This window comes from Salmo salar, chromosome 11 (assembly GCF_965601325.2).
Source record: "Salmo salar chromosome 11, fSalSal1, whole genome shotgun sequence".
NCBI lineage: Eukaryota > Metazoa > Chordata > Actinopteri > Salmoniformes > Salmonidae > Salmo > Salmo salar.
This window is the reverse complement of record NC_138301.1, coordinates 22,545,357-22,558,581: the sequence shown is the minus strand read 5'-3', so window position 1 is coordinate 22,558,581 and position 13,225 is coordinate 22,545,357. Positions and strand designations below refer to the sequence as shown.

The window sequence follows — 13,225 nt, the reverse complement described above, 5'->3', positions numbered from 1 at the left end:
CTGGGATTCATCCGTGAAGAGCACACTTCTCCAGGGTGCCAGTAGCTATCGAAGCTGAGCATTTGCCCACTGAAGTCAGTTACAACGTCAAGCTGCAGTAGGTCAAGTCCCTGGTGAGGATGACGAGCATGCAGATGAGCTTCCCTGAGATAGAATTTCTGCACAAACTGTCAGAAACTTAGGTTGTGCAAACCCACAGTTTCATCAGCTGTCTGGATGGCTGGTCTCATACGATCCCGCAAGTGAAGAAGCCAGATTTGGAGGTCCCGGGCTGGCGCGGTTACACGTGGTCTGCAGTCGTGAGGCCGGTTGGATCTCCTGCCTAATTCTCTAAAATGACGTTGGAGAGAGCTTATGGTAGAGAAATGGCAACAGCTCTGGTGGACATTCATGCAGTCAGCCTGCCAATTGTGCACTCCCTCAAAACTTGAGACATCTGTGGCATTGTGTTGTGTGACAGACCTGCACATTTTAGTAACCTTTTATTGTTCCCAGCACAAGGTGCACCTGTGTAATGATCATGCTGTTTATTCAGCTTCTTGATATGCCACACCTGTCAGGTGATTTAATTATCTTGGCAAAGGAGAAAGGCTCATTAATTAATAGGGATGTAATCATATTTCTGCACAACATTTGAGAGAAATACATTTTTTGCATATGGACAAATTCCAGGATCTTTTATTTCAGCTCATGAAAAATGAGACCAACACTTTACATGTTGCGTTCACATTTTTGTTCAGTGTTTAATAAAAAAGACAAGACAACAGAGAAAAAGATCCCATCAACTATTTCAAGCTGATATAATAGGAACATTCAATTTGAACATTTACAGTAGTGTAATACAGTAAACAATAGCAACATTCACCAGATATAGAATATTCTATTTGTAGAATATGGTACTAATGTTTACAATACACACGTCCTGTGTACTTATACTACCTGTGGGCTCACAGCCTTGTGGATTATCACTACTTAAATATGGTCAATTCAAGATCACATAGCATCTGGTTCTCTATAATCAATGTATATTAAATAAAGGCAACATCTACTCCATATGAAAAGGTAAAAGAGAATCAAACAAGTCACTTGAGTAAGGACACTTTGTGGTACAAAGCACTGAGTTCGGTCCTGAGTTTGCTGAAGGACGGCCGGTTCCTGCTGTCGTACTGCCAGCAGCGACACATAATGGCATACACATCTGGAGGACAGGAGTTTGGGGCTAGCATCCGGTATCCTAGGAGGCGGGACAGGAGAACATGATTGGACATCAGGTTGGCTTCACCTGGGGTCAATCTAGAGGGGTGTAATGTTTTGGACTCCTGTATAGAGCTGACCTAACTCCATATTCTACCCAGAGTCATGTCTGTTCTATACACTTCTATAATGTTGCATCTCCACTCTTAAACTAGTTACACAGACTGAGTTAACCTTGTATCCTTATTGACCTTTTTATTTTTGCACTGTCTATGCCCATTCACAGAGTCTTACACACTCACTCCAACTGCTCACTCACACATAATATGCACATACATTTATACTGACTCGACACACACACCAACTCACATACAAGCAGCTGCTACTCTGTTTATTTTATACTGATGCCTTGTCACCTTACCCCTATACATATCTACCTCCATCACTCCAGTATCCCTGCACATTGTAAACATGGTATTGGAATTGACCCTGTATATAATATTCTTACGTACTTATTGTGTTCCTCATATTTCTCGTGGTTTTTTGTCTAGTATTACATTGTTATTGATTATTGCATTGTTGAGATTTGAGTTTGCAAGAAAGTCACTTCACTGCACTTGTTCATGTGACATTAAAACTTGAAACTCCTACAGAGCAAATTCTGACTCATGTGTTAGAAATCTCAATGACTCGCTGTACCTTTCTCCACCTCGTCCCGTGTCTGCTGGTTGGTCATGCTGGTGTAGGGGGTGACTCCCCTGGAGAATATCTCCCATAGGAGAACTCCAAAACTCCACACGTCACTCTCCGTGGTGTACCTCCCTGGAACACAGGCAGGGAGCAGCATTGAGACAGCTATTACATTTGATGTTGATCCTGTTGAGATGCATTACCTATTCAACTGTACTACAGCACACTATTCCACAATCACAGCCTGAGAAAAGTAGTGATAGTTTTGAAAATGAAGCTTCCTCTAAGCCCCAAAAGGTATGTTCTGACTTTTATTCTGACAGAACTCTTCTGTGTTTCGCCAGCACTCCAACCCCAGAGAGCACAGTTCAGCGTGTGTCTGTTATAGATGACATTTCAGAGAAATACAAAAGCAGTACACTGATCAGAGTACGGAATGATGTCTGGGTTGACAGGTTGTTGCCATGTTTAGTGAGTTCTCTAGCCTTGGGATATGCAGATAGAGATTTATGAATAAAGAGAAGAGGGGAGAGAGGGATGGTTGTGAGTGTTGTGGCCGCGGGGCAGAGCCAGGTACCATAGTTGAGGGCTTCGGGGGCTGTCCATTTGATAGGGATCTGTTTGAGGCCCCCCGCGGCAGAGTAGACCCCGTCCTGCTGCTCGCGAGACATCCCAAAGTCACTTATCTTCACCCTGCTCTGTTCTCCCACCAGACAGTTACGGGCTGCCAGGTCCCTGCAGAGAGAGAGAGAGAGGAAAAGAAAGACAGACAGACAGACAGACAGACAGACAGACAGACAGACAGACAGACAGACAGACAGACAGACAGACAGACAGACAGACAGACAGACAGACAGACAGACAGACAGACAGACAGACAGACAGACAGACAGACAGACAGAGCAGAGAGAGAGCCAGAGCCAGAGAGAGAGAGAGCCAGAGAGAGAGAGAGGCCAGAGAGAGAGAGAGAGAGAGCCAGAGAGCCAGAGAGAGAGCCAGAGAGCCAGAGAGAGAGAGAGAGCCAGAGAGAGAGAGAGAGCCAGAGAGAGAGAGAGAGCCAGAGAGAGAGAGAGAGAGCCAGAGAGAGAGAGAGAGCCAGAGAGAGAGAGAGAGAGCCAGCGAGAGAGAGAGCAGAGAGAGAGAGAGCCAGAGAGAGAGAGAGCCAGAGAGAGAGAGAGCCAGAGAGAGAGAGAGAGCCAGAGAGAGAGAGAGTCAGAGAGAGAGAGAGAGCCAGAGAGAGAGCCAGTGAAGGAAGCAAATGACAGCCGATAAATAAGTGAGAGAAAATCAGCCACTCTTGTCATCTGTGGGCTCCCTGATGCAGGGTATAGTAGTGAGCGGAGGCAGTTTGACATGCAGTGTTAGGAGGAGTGTTAGAGGGTAACGGGGGCTGGAGCATCCAGCCTGGATGTGTTCCTTCTGGGTTAATTATCCAGCACTCCTCTGATGAGCCAGGAGCCAGGGCTCTGAGCCCTAAGTCCTCTGCTCCTCTACTACCTCCTCAGAGACACAGCAGCTTAACACTCCTAGGGTCATTCCTACACTACAGGCTCCAGTAGCCCCTACACACTGTGTTAACTTCACTGTCCCAAAAACCTCACTGTTTCATCATCTAGAATAAATTGTGCAATCAAAGGAAATGTAATCTTGTCATATTGTATGGCAGCCTTCATACAGCTCCATATCTGAGAAGACTAGATCCATCTCCCTAGCCTCTCACCGGTGGATGCATTTCTTGCTCTCCAGATACTCCATGCCAGATGCCACATTCTCTGCCATTTTCACCAGCATACTTGACTTCAGGTTGTGACCTTCACAGCGCAGGAAGGACAGGAAGTCTCCCCCTGGCAGAACACACACACTTTATTAGTCGATTGTAATGATAGAATGTACTGTAGCTGTGGTTAGGTGTAAAGGCCCCTGACAGATTGGCTCACCTTGTACCAGCTCCATAATGATATAGATGGGTTGTTTCTGTGTGCAGACACCAATCAGCTTCACTATGTTAGGATGGTCATACTGCTTCAGGATCCTGCGCAGCAGAGAGAAAGAGAGAGAGCAAGGTCAAATGTGAATGAGAGAGAGACAGAAAGAGAACGAGAGAGGAAGAGGGAGAGAAAGAAACAGACTGACCTGGCCTCCATAAGGAACCTGTTCTTGTGTTCTGGGGCCAGGTTCTCTCTGCAGGCTTTCACAGCTACAGGGGTGTTATCAGAAAGCAGACGGCCACTGTACACCTCCCCAAAGTTACCCTGGACAACAGACACACATCAGGTTTCATTCTGGATCTTGGCTAAAACAGAAACAGAATGCCAACCTGACAATTAGAGCCTCTCATAACTCCAAACAGACATTCCACGGGTGGTGAGCTCACCCGGCCAATGCTCTGCCCCAGGATGACATCATCGTGTTCCAGAACCCACTTGTCCTGGAGGGAGGGAGATAGAGAGGAACCAATCAGAGATACCAGTGCTGCTGTTCCTTCTGAATGGTTAGATTGACTTTGCAGTCTGGTAGAAGCATTTCGGACCAACTTCTAAAACTGCATTGTGTAAAATAGTGTATGTGTACAGTGTGTGTGTGTGTGTGTGTGTGTGTAGAATGGAGACCTTGTAGTGTGTGCAAAACACTGGAGCTCTTTTGATGGGCAGTATGGTGGTAGTACAGTATGCATGCAGCTCTAGACTCTATAGAGAACATGTGAGTGTGGTATGTATAGCACTCTGGAGGAGGGTGGAGAGAAGGTATGAGTATGTGGATCTTGGGAGCTCATTAAAATCCGATGGATCCTAACGCTGAGACAGCTGCTACACAGAGTGGTGAGCAGAGCAGGTGTGTTCCGAGCCCATTCACTCCCAACATGCTCAGGAGAGGTGTAATAGAAGCTTGCGCGCATGCAGGCACACACAGTGTTTTGCACACACTACAAAGTCGCTATTCCACACACACACACATAAAACATAGGCCTACATACATACATGCATACAAGAGCACCCCCTGACTCACACATCTCCCTCCTCCCACAGACAAAGTTAAACCCACAGGTCCACCCAACACCAGCACACAGGACCGGAGACACGGGGACCATTAACTACACTCTGCTAGGCCCCAGACTTAATTGATGGCCGCATCGTTATTCTCAACCTGTTGGAAGCATTAACCAACAGCCACATGTCCCACAGCACAGAATGAGAAGGGCAACTGAGGGTTTTTACTGTGGACAGATTTAAAACACCATCTGAGATAAAATTGTATGTAACAAATAAAGGAGTCCATTATGTAATTACAGAACTACTAGAGAAAGATAACTAAACATGTGGGAGTGTAATGTAATCCTTATTTAGATAAGTGAAACTAATAACGTTAATATCTAAGAAATACTTAGACAAATAAAGCATTGGGGAACCTTGAATTAAACACAAAACAAAACAAGGGACTTTTCAACGAAGGTAAAACAGGATCTACAACAGATTACAGTTGACCTGTGTGTGTGTGTGTGTGTGTGTGTGTGTGTGTGTGTGTGTGTGTGTGTGTGTGTGTGTGTGTGTGTGTGTGTGTGTGTGTGTGTGTGTGTGTGTGTAGCAGGTGCGTTACCTTTAGGACAGGTCTCTTCAGGACAATGTCGGACCTCTTGGTGACGTGTTGGTGTGACGAGACCAGGTGGTTCATCAGCATGGGAACGGTGTGGAATCCCTCTCCATCCAGGCGGTACATATTCTAAACACACACTTTATAACTATACAAACTGTACAGACATGATCATACTGTAAATACACACACACACACACACACACACACACACACACACACACACACACACACACACACACACACTCACGTCTGTGCTCTGGATAAGGAAGTGCCTGCAAGAGCCAGCCCAGTGGACAGAGAGGACATACTCCTGTTTGCCCTGACTCTGTCTGACCAGGAAGTCTCCATCACTCCTCAGCAGCTCCTGGACTTCCAGCCTGGGAATGACTCCGTGGTACCAGTTCTGCTGCTCCAGGGGGCGCTCTACCTCTGGGACTGGGGACAGGGCAGGGGGCACCTGGAGGGGGTTCACACAGCAAGGTCAATGAGGGGCCAGGTAAGGAGGGACCTGCGCATGCAGCGCCCACTGTGAGACTCATTCATAAACCATAGATTGATTTCAATGGGAGATTAGTGCGGTTTGAGATGCATGAGTCTCACACGTGTATCTCTAGATGAGATTCAGCACAGGGGAACAAATACTACTAAAGTACATCCAGTGGTGTAGTGGAGGGTAAACAAGTCAACACAGTTACACACCTTTGTTTGCCCAACAGTTTACACACCTTTTGCGGAAAAATGCATTGAAAGAATAGGAAGGGTTACATTTTTCACCACAACCGGCGATCAGAGTTTACCCATCAACTTTGTTACCACTACATCACAGAACAATACATAGACAGTAACAATACACTGCTAAAGAGACTAGATACAAGGAAGATACAGCTACCAACAACATTGATCAGGAGATACATTGTATTGTTTTTGAGCAGTGTATTTTGTATCTCTGAAGACCACACACGGATACCTAGTAATTTTTTTTACTACAGACAACATGGCGCCAATTCAAAAAGATACTACTGTTCAGATGACAAGATAACGCATACTACAACATTGTAAACAAACAACTCTAGAGATAAGATAGATAAAGAGGAAAGCCAGATGAGAAACAAGGCGTTTTACTACTGGAGTCCTACTCTGAACAGTTAGGCTTACAGAGAAAACACGGCCAATCGCTGTTTGACAAGGGAACTGTTTGTCTGACTTGAGTTGTTTGAATAGACAGAGACATCAAAGGCAGCAGGTGGGTGAAAACAGAACAGGTCCATCTGTGACAGGGGTGATCGCAATTGACGCCTCATTGACAATGAATGACCACAGTTGACCGTGGATGAACATAACAGATTGTGTATGCTGCATCAGCGGTATGACCATAACTGTGTACTATGTATGACCATAGCTGACTATTTCTGAACACTGTATGTTACATCACTGACCGTGTATTTGGGTTTGAACAGGCCGCTGAGGTGGCTTATGACGCCGTCCACACTGAGGTTTCTGAGGCCGTCCCTCTCCTGAAACAACACAGAGCACAACCATCCTCAACCTCTCTTTTAGGAAGGCTCATCATCACCAGGAATGCTCATCATCACTGTGTTAATAATAACAACAACATGCAACAGCACTCAGAAACACAACGTAATCCACAGAGGAGAGAATTTCACAAAACATTACAAAAATGATGAGTAGAGAATATCAAAGAAGAAAATACTTGTTTGCTTTAGGGCGGATCTGGATAAAACAGCACTATGAAAATGAGTGAAGGAATGCACTTGAGTCAACACCATGACAGACAGCAAAGTATGCAAATCACCAAGATCCTCAATCATGCCTCTGTTACAATAGAGATGGCTGTGTCTGAACGAGACAGGAGGATAGGTTGTCCTCATTACAGAACAGACTGGTTGTGTCTGAACGAGACAGGAGGATAGGTTGTCCTCAGTACAGAACAGACTGGTTGTGTCTGAACGAGACAGGAGGATAGGTTGTCCTCAGTACAGAACAGACTGGTTGAGTCAGTCTGTAGTTCAGATGCCTTCTAGTTGAACTGGAAGGTTACATAAGGGCAATTCCATGGCAGCAGAATGACGCTGAGATTTTTTACTTTAAAAGTATGCCAAACAAAAACCATTGACTGCAAAGTTAAACAAGTCATACAACTCTATGCACAAGCAGTACTTTTAAACATTTCCACAGAATTTTACAAAAACACATTTACTGGAAGAACAGTGCAGATGTAAAGTTTGTTAACAGAATGACGGTAAAATCCACTTCAGTTTTTTTATGTGACCACGTTTTCCAAAAACTCTTAAATATCTACTAAATACTACAAAAACTCTTAAATACTCTACTAAATATCTACTAAGATGTTTGCAGAAAGATTGGGGTGTCAGCTATAACATGATACCTTGAGTTTGAAAAAAATCTATATTTTGGATATTGAACTACAGTAAGTGAAGTGGATTCCCACCCAGTAACAGAGTGATGGTAACATAATGACATCATGGGTGCCTGAACTGTACTATACAGAAATGCATAATCATGAATGGCATTCTCTTCATGGTGATGTATCCTGAATAGGTACACAAAGGTAGAAACATTTTATATCCTCCTTTGCATGTTTGGGTATTATTCTACATACTGGCTATTATTCTAATGAGCGCCGCCCCAAAACAAGACGACATTTGGTTGGTCCGGACCGCACCAAATCTGTACCAATCATAGACGTCTATGTTTCACAAGTTTGTACATCACAGTTTAGCAGAGTAGAGTTCAGTACAGTGCAGTATAGTACTATACAGTAAATTATACTGTACTCTACTCTAGTGTGCTCTACTGTACTGTACTAAACTCTACTATACTGTAAAGTACAGTACTGACCTATACTCTACTTTTCTTTACTGTACTGTGCTGTACTCAATCAAATCAATTTGTATTTGTCACGTGTAGACTACTGTGAAACTCTATCTCAGGAGCTCTTCCCAACGATGCACAGTTAGAAGAAAATAAGAAAAATACAAATAGTAACACAAGAATGAAGCTGAATAAAGGGAGTACCACTACATTTTTACATTTACATTTTAGTCATTTAGCAGACGCTCTTATCCAGAGCGACTTACAGTAGTGAATGCATACATTTCATACAATTTCATACATTTCACTGAGCAGGGGTACAAGGTATTTGAGGTATTTGAGGTAGATGTGTACATAAAGGCAGGGTAAAGTGACTAGGCATCAGAATAGATAACAATAAGAGTAAAATAAAGAACAGAGTAGCAGCATATGATGATTGTGAAATGATGTGTGTATGGCGTCGGTGTGTATGTGTGTGTGTGTGTATGTATGTAGTGTATGTGAATGGGTTTGTGTGAGCCTGTCAGTGTAATGTTTATGGGTGAGTCTATACATAGTGTGTATATAATATTGTGAGTGTGCATAGAGTCAGTGCAAGATAGAGTCAATGCAGATAGTCCAGGTAACCATTTAGCAGTATTATGGCTATTTAGCCATCTTTAGCAGCCTTTGCTTATTCCTAATATTTAGGATGGAAAATGGTTGAACATGTTATAAATACCTTTATAACAATAGACTCAGCTTTCATTTCACACCAAATTTGATGTGCTCCAATGAACTTCACATTTTAGTGCTTGTGTGGCATTTTACATGGTGGCATTTTACAAATACCCATAACATCAGGGTTACAACACAACCTGCGTGGGAACATTGATGCAATTCACTTTAGTCATCTGGTACTACTGTGTGTGTGTATATATAGGGAACGACAAACCAATTAACCTTTTGTTTAATTTCTTTCGTTTTCAAACAATGGGATTTCAAAAGCTTTTACATATCGCCCAGTGATTTTCATCAGCCCACAGTACATTCATGTTTTAGTGATGATGTATTTGTAGAACTTAGAAAGCAGCAAACTACCAAGCTAACAAACTAAAGTACACAACAATCACATCTGATACAGTGCCATGGGAAAGTATTCACCCCCCTTGGCATTTTTCCTATTTTGTTGCCTTACAACCTGGAATTAAAATAGATTATTGGGGGGTTTGTATCATTTGATTTACACAACATGCCACTTTGAAGATGCAACATCTTTTTTATTGTGAAACAAACAAGAAATAAGACAAAAAAAAAACAGAAAACTTGAGGGTGCATAACTATTCACCCCCCCCAAAGTCAATACTTTGTAGAGCCACCTTTTGCAGCAATTACAGCTGCAAGTCTCTTGGGATGTCTCTATAAGCTTGGCACATCTATCCACTGGGATTTTTGCCCATTCTTCAAGGCAAAACTGCTCCAGCTCCTTCAAGTTGGATGGGTTCCTGCTGGTGTACAGCAATCTTTAAGTCATACCACAGATTCTCAATTGGATTGAGGTCTGGGATTTGACTAGGCCATTCCAAGACATTTCAATGTTTTCCCTTAAACCACTTGAGTGTTGCTTTAGCAGTATGCTTAGGGTCATTGTCCTGCTGGAAGGTGAACCTCCGTCCCAGTCTCAAATCTCTGGAAGACTGAAACAGGTTTCCCTCAAGAATTTCCCTGTATTTAGCGCCATCCATCATTCAATTCTGACCAGTTTCCTAGTCCCTACCGATGAAAAACATCCCCACAGCATGATGCTGCCACCACCATACTTCACTGTGGGGATGGTGTTCTCGGGGTGATGAGAGGTGTTGGGTTTGTGCCAGACATAGCGTTTTCCTTGATGGCCAAAAAGCTAAATTTTAGTCTTATCTGACCAGAGTAACTTCCATATGTTTGGGGAGTCTCCCACATGCCTTTTGGCGAACCCCAAACGTGTTTGCTTATTTTTTTCTTTAAGCAATGGCTTTTTTTTTGGCCACTCTTCCGTAAAGGCCAGCTCTGTGGAGTGTACGGCTTAAAGTGGTCCTATGGACAGATACTCCAATCTCCACTGTGGAGCTTTGCAGCTCCTTCAGGGTTATCTTTGGTCTCTTTGTTGCCTCTCTGATTAATGCCCTCCTTGCCTGGTCTGTGAGTTTTGGTGAGCGGCCCTCTCTTGGCAGGTTTGATGTGGTGCCATGTTCTTTCCATTTTTTAATAATGGATTTAATGGTGCTCCGTGGGATGTTAAAAGTTTCTGATATTTTTTTTATAACCCAACCCTGATCTGTACTTCTCCACAACTTTGTCTCTGACCCATTTGGAGAGCACCTTGATCTTCATGGTGCCCCTTGCTTAGTGGTGTTGCAGACTCTGGGGCCTTTCAGAACAGGTGTACATATGCACTGATATCATGTGACAGATCAGGTGACACACACAGGTGGACTTTATTTAATTAATTATGTGACTTCTGAAGGTAATTGGTTGCACCAGATCTTATTTAGGGGCTTCATAGCACAGGGGGTGAATACATATGCACGCACCACTTTTCTGTTTTTTATTTCTTTGAATTCTTTGAAACAAGTTATTTTTTTCATTTCACTTCACCAATTTGGATTATTTTCTGCATGTCCATTACATGAAATCCAAATAAAAATCCATTTAAATTACAGGTTGTAATGCAACAAAATAGGAAAAACGCCAAGGGGGTGAATACTTTGGAAGGCACTGTAATGAATGAGTAGAACCTGAATTCTGAACACACAATGGAGAACTAGAAACGAACAAGAGCCAATAACAACATGTTTTACAACATCTTACACAATGAGTGCAATCACAGGTCAGGTTCCCATACGAGACAAGACAATGAAACAGACACAAGGGACAGAGATCATCTCAACCACAGGAAGCATGGTATCTCTTTCAGATGAGTGGCAGGGATCAGATATGCAGAGGGTGTGTGTGCGTGTGTTTGAGAGAGAGAGAGAGTGAGAGAGGAGACCTACACTAGAGGTGATGGAGGAGAGGGAGATACGGTCCTCTTCCAGCCCCAGGGCAGGTGGGGGTTCACTGGATCCCAGCCATTCCAGCTTCCCCTTCAGCAGCAACCTCTGGGCCTCCAGCCTGGTTCTAGCTCCCAGGGACAGCATCACCTGCTGTCGGCTCTCCTCCAGCGCATGCCTCTTACTGAACTGGTAAACCCTGCAGAGAGAGAAGCAGCCTGTCAGCTCATCAATTAAAGCATTGTGATGATACTGTGGAACAATGTGTTTCCATTACAACATATAGCAACAATTCTACAAAATACACAAATTCATTTTCAATGAGGTATGGATCAATCAACTTCACAAGTGAAGAAACTGCGGTAATTTAAAAAAGATCTGAAACCCAAATAAGAGCATAATTTGATGCAGGTATATGATCGAGAAACACATGATGCAATGCGGTCCATAGTGATGTTTAGCAACTGTCGCCTCACTGTCAACATATTTACAGCATAACTGACATGCCCGATGTTTTTACACAAGAATGCTGGTTAACTGGCCCATCTCCTACACCTTAGCCATATCACTTCCGCAGGGCAGTCACCAACAGTATAGTTTAAATGAGATATTCTATATGGGAGAAGTAGGATTAAAGATGCAGTAAGTCATGTCAGAAGGTAGCAGATGTATTACTTAACAACAGCTGCAAATTCCAATAAAACTACATCAGGTTTTGAAGTTCACTTTCCTTGCTTTGTCTAACAACACTATCATGAATCTAGTGAAGAGGTTTTCTGGGTCAGAGTGCAGTATTTATTTAGTTCAAAGCACAAATGTTTGTTAGCACGTTTCTCACACTGGCTTTAGCTATGGCGGGAGCAGACCAGCCCTGGCAAGTGCCTTGTAGAGAGACGTCTTCATAGTGTGACAAATTCCCATGATTTGTGAATCTGTTTGAACCAAACAGCTAGCGCGACAGCTAAAATGGCTTAATAAAAATATACATTTTAGCTAATAGGGAGTATCTAACAAAATAAATACATGATGGCATTCACTAATCATAAACATTTTACATATAATAGAAATGTGTGTATATTTGTGGACAAAATTCTTCCTTACTTAGCATTCAAATATTACACTGCTACATTAACTAACATCACCACTTGGGTAAAACAGTTATTTACTAATCCAGGAAGCATTCAGTCTGTATCTGTTGATTTCCAAAGTGTTTCATCAAACCCATGACTCCTTAAGGAGAGGCATGTTTCCCTCAGCACCGGTGAACATTAGGCTAGTGTCAGTCAACACAGCTGCTCCATCTATGCACTAAGAGCTTATTAGTAACTTCTAATACAGTGAGGGAAAAAAGTATTTGATCCCCTGCTGATTTTGTACGTCTGCCCACTGACAAAGAAATGATCAGTCTATAATTTTAATGGTAGGTTTATTTGAACAGTGAGAGACAGAATAACAAAAAAAAATCCAGAAAAACGCATGTCAAAAATGTTATAAAATGATTTGCACTTTAATGAGGGAAATAAGTATTTGACCCCTCTGCAAAACATGACTTAGAACTTGGTGGCAAAACCCTTGTTGGCAATCACAGAGGTCAGACGTTTCTTGTAGTTGGACACCAGGTTTGCACACATCTCAGGAGGGATTTCGTCCCACTCCTCTTTGCAGATCTTCTCCAAGTCATTAAGGTTTTGAGGCTGACGTTTGGCAACTCGAACCTTCAGCTCCCTCCACAGATTTTCTATAGGATTAAGTTCTGGAGACTGGCTAGGCCACTCCAGGACCTTAATGTGCTTCTTCTTAAGCCACTCCTTTGTTGCCTTGACCGTGTGTTTTGGGTCATTGTCATGCTGGAATACCCATCCATGACCCATTTTCAATGCCATGGC

At 43.1% G+C, this 13,225-nt stretch overlaps 1 protein-coding gene across 1 annotated transcript in view; it reads right to left on the bottom strand.

Moving 5' to 3' along the window:
- Window positions 1-718: 718 nt before the first annotated feature.
- Window positions 719-13,225, bottom strand: part of LOC106562249 (tyrosine-protein kinase Fes/Fps) — a 32,369-nt gene continuing 19,862 nt past the window's right edge. Inside the window, exons 9-19 of the mRNA XM_014127013.3 lie at window positions 11,343-11,538; window positions 6,912-6,989; window positions 5,723-5,932; window positions 5,479-5,601; window positions 4,259-4,312; window positions 4,018-4,136; window positions 3,822-3,916; window positions 3,605-3,728; window positions 2,462-2,619; window positions 1,894-2,016; window positions 719-1,234 (exon numbers count right to left, since the gene is read on the bottom strand). Of these exons, the coding sequence (XP_013982488.1) occupies window positions 1,083-1,234; window positions 1,894-2,016; window positions 2,462-2,619; window positions 3,605-3,728; window positions 3,822-3,916; window positions 4,018-4,136; window positions 4,259-4,312; window positions 5,479-5,601; window positions 5,723-5,932; window positions 6,912-6,989; window positions 11,343-11,538 (1,432 nt within the window). The 3' untranslated portion in view covers window positions 719-1,082. The remainder of the gene's footprint in view (window positions 1,235-1,893; window positions 2,017-2,461; window positions 2,620-3,604; window positions 3,729-3,821; window positions 3,917-4,017; window positions 4,137-4,258; window positions 4,313-5,478; window positions 5,602-5,722; window positions 5,933-6,911; window positions 6,990-11,342; window positions 11,539-13,225) is intronic.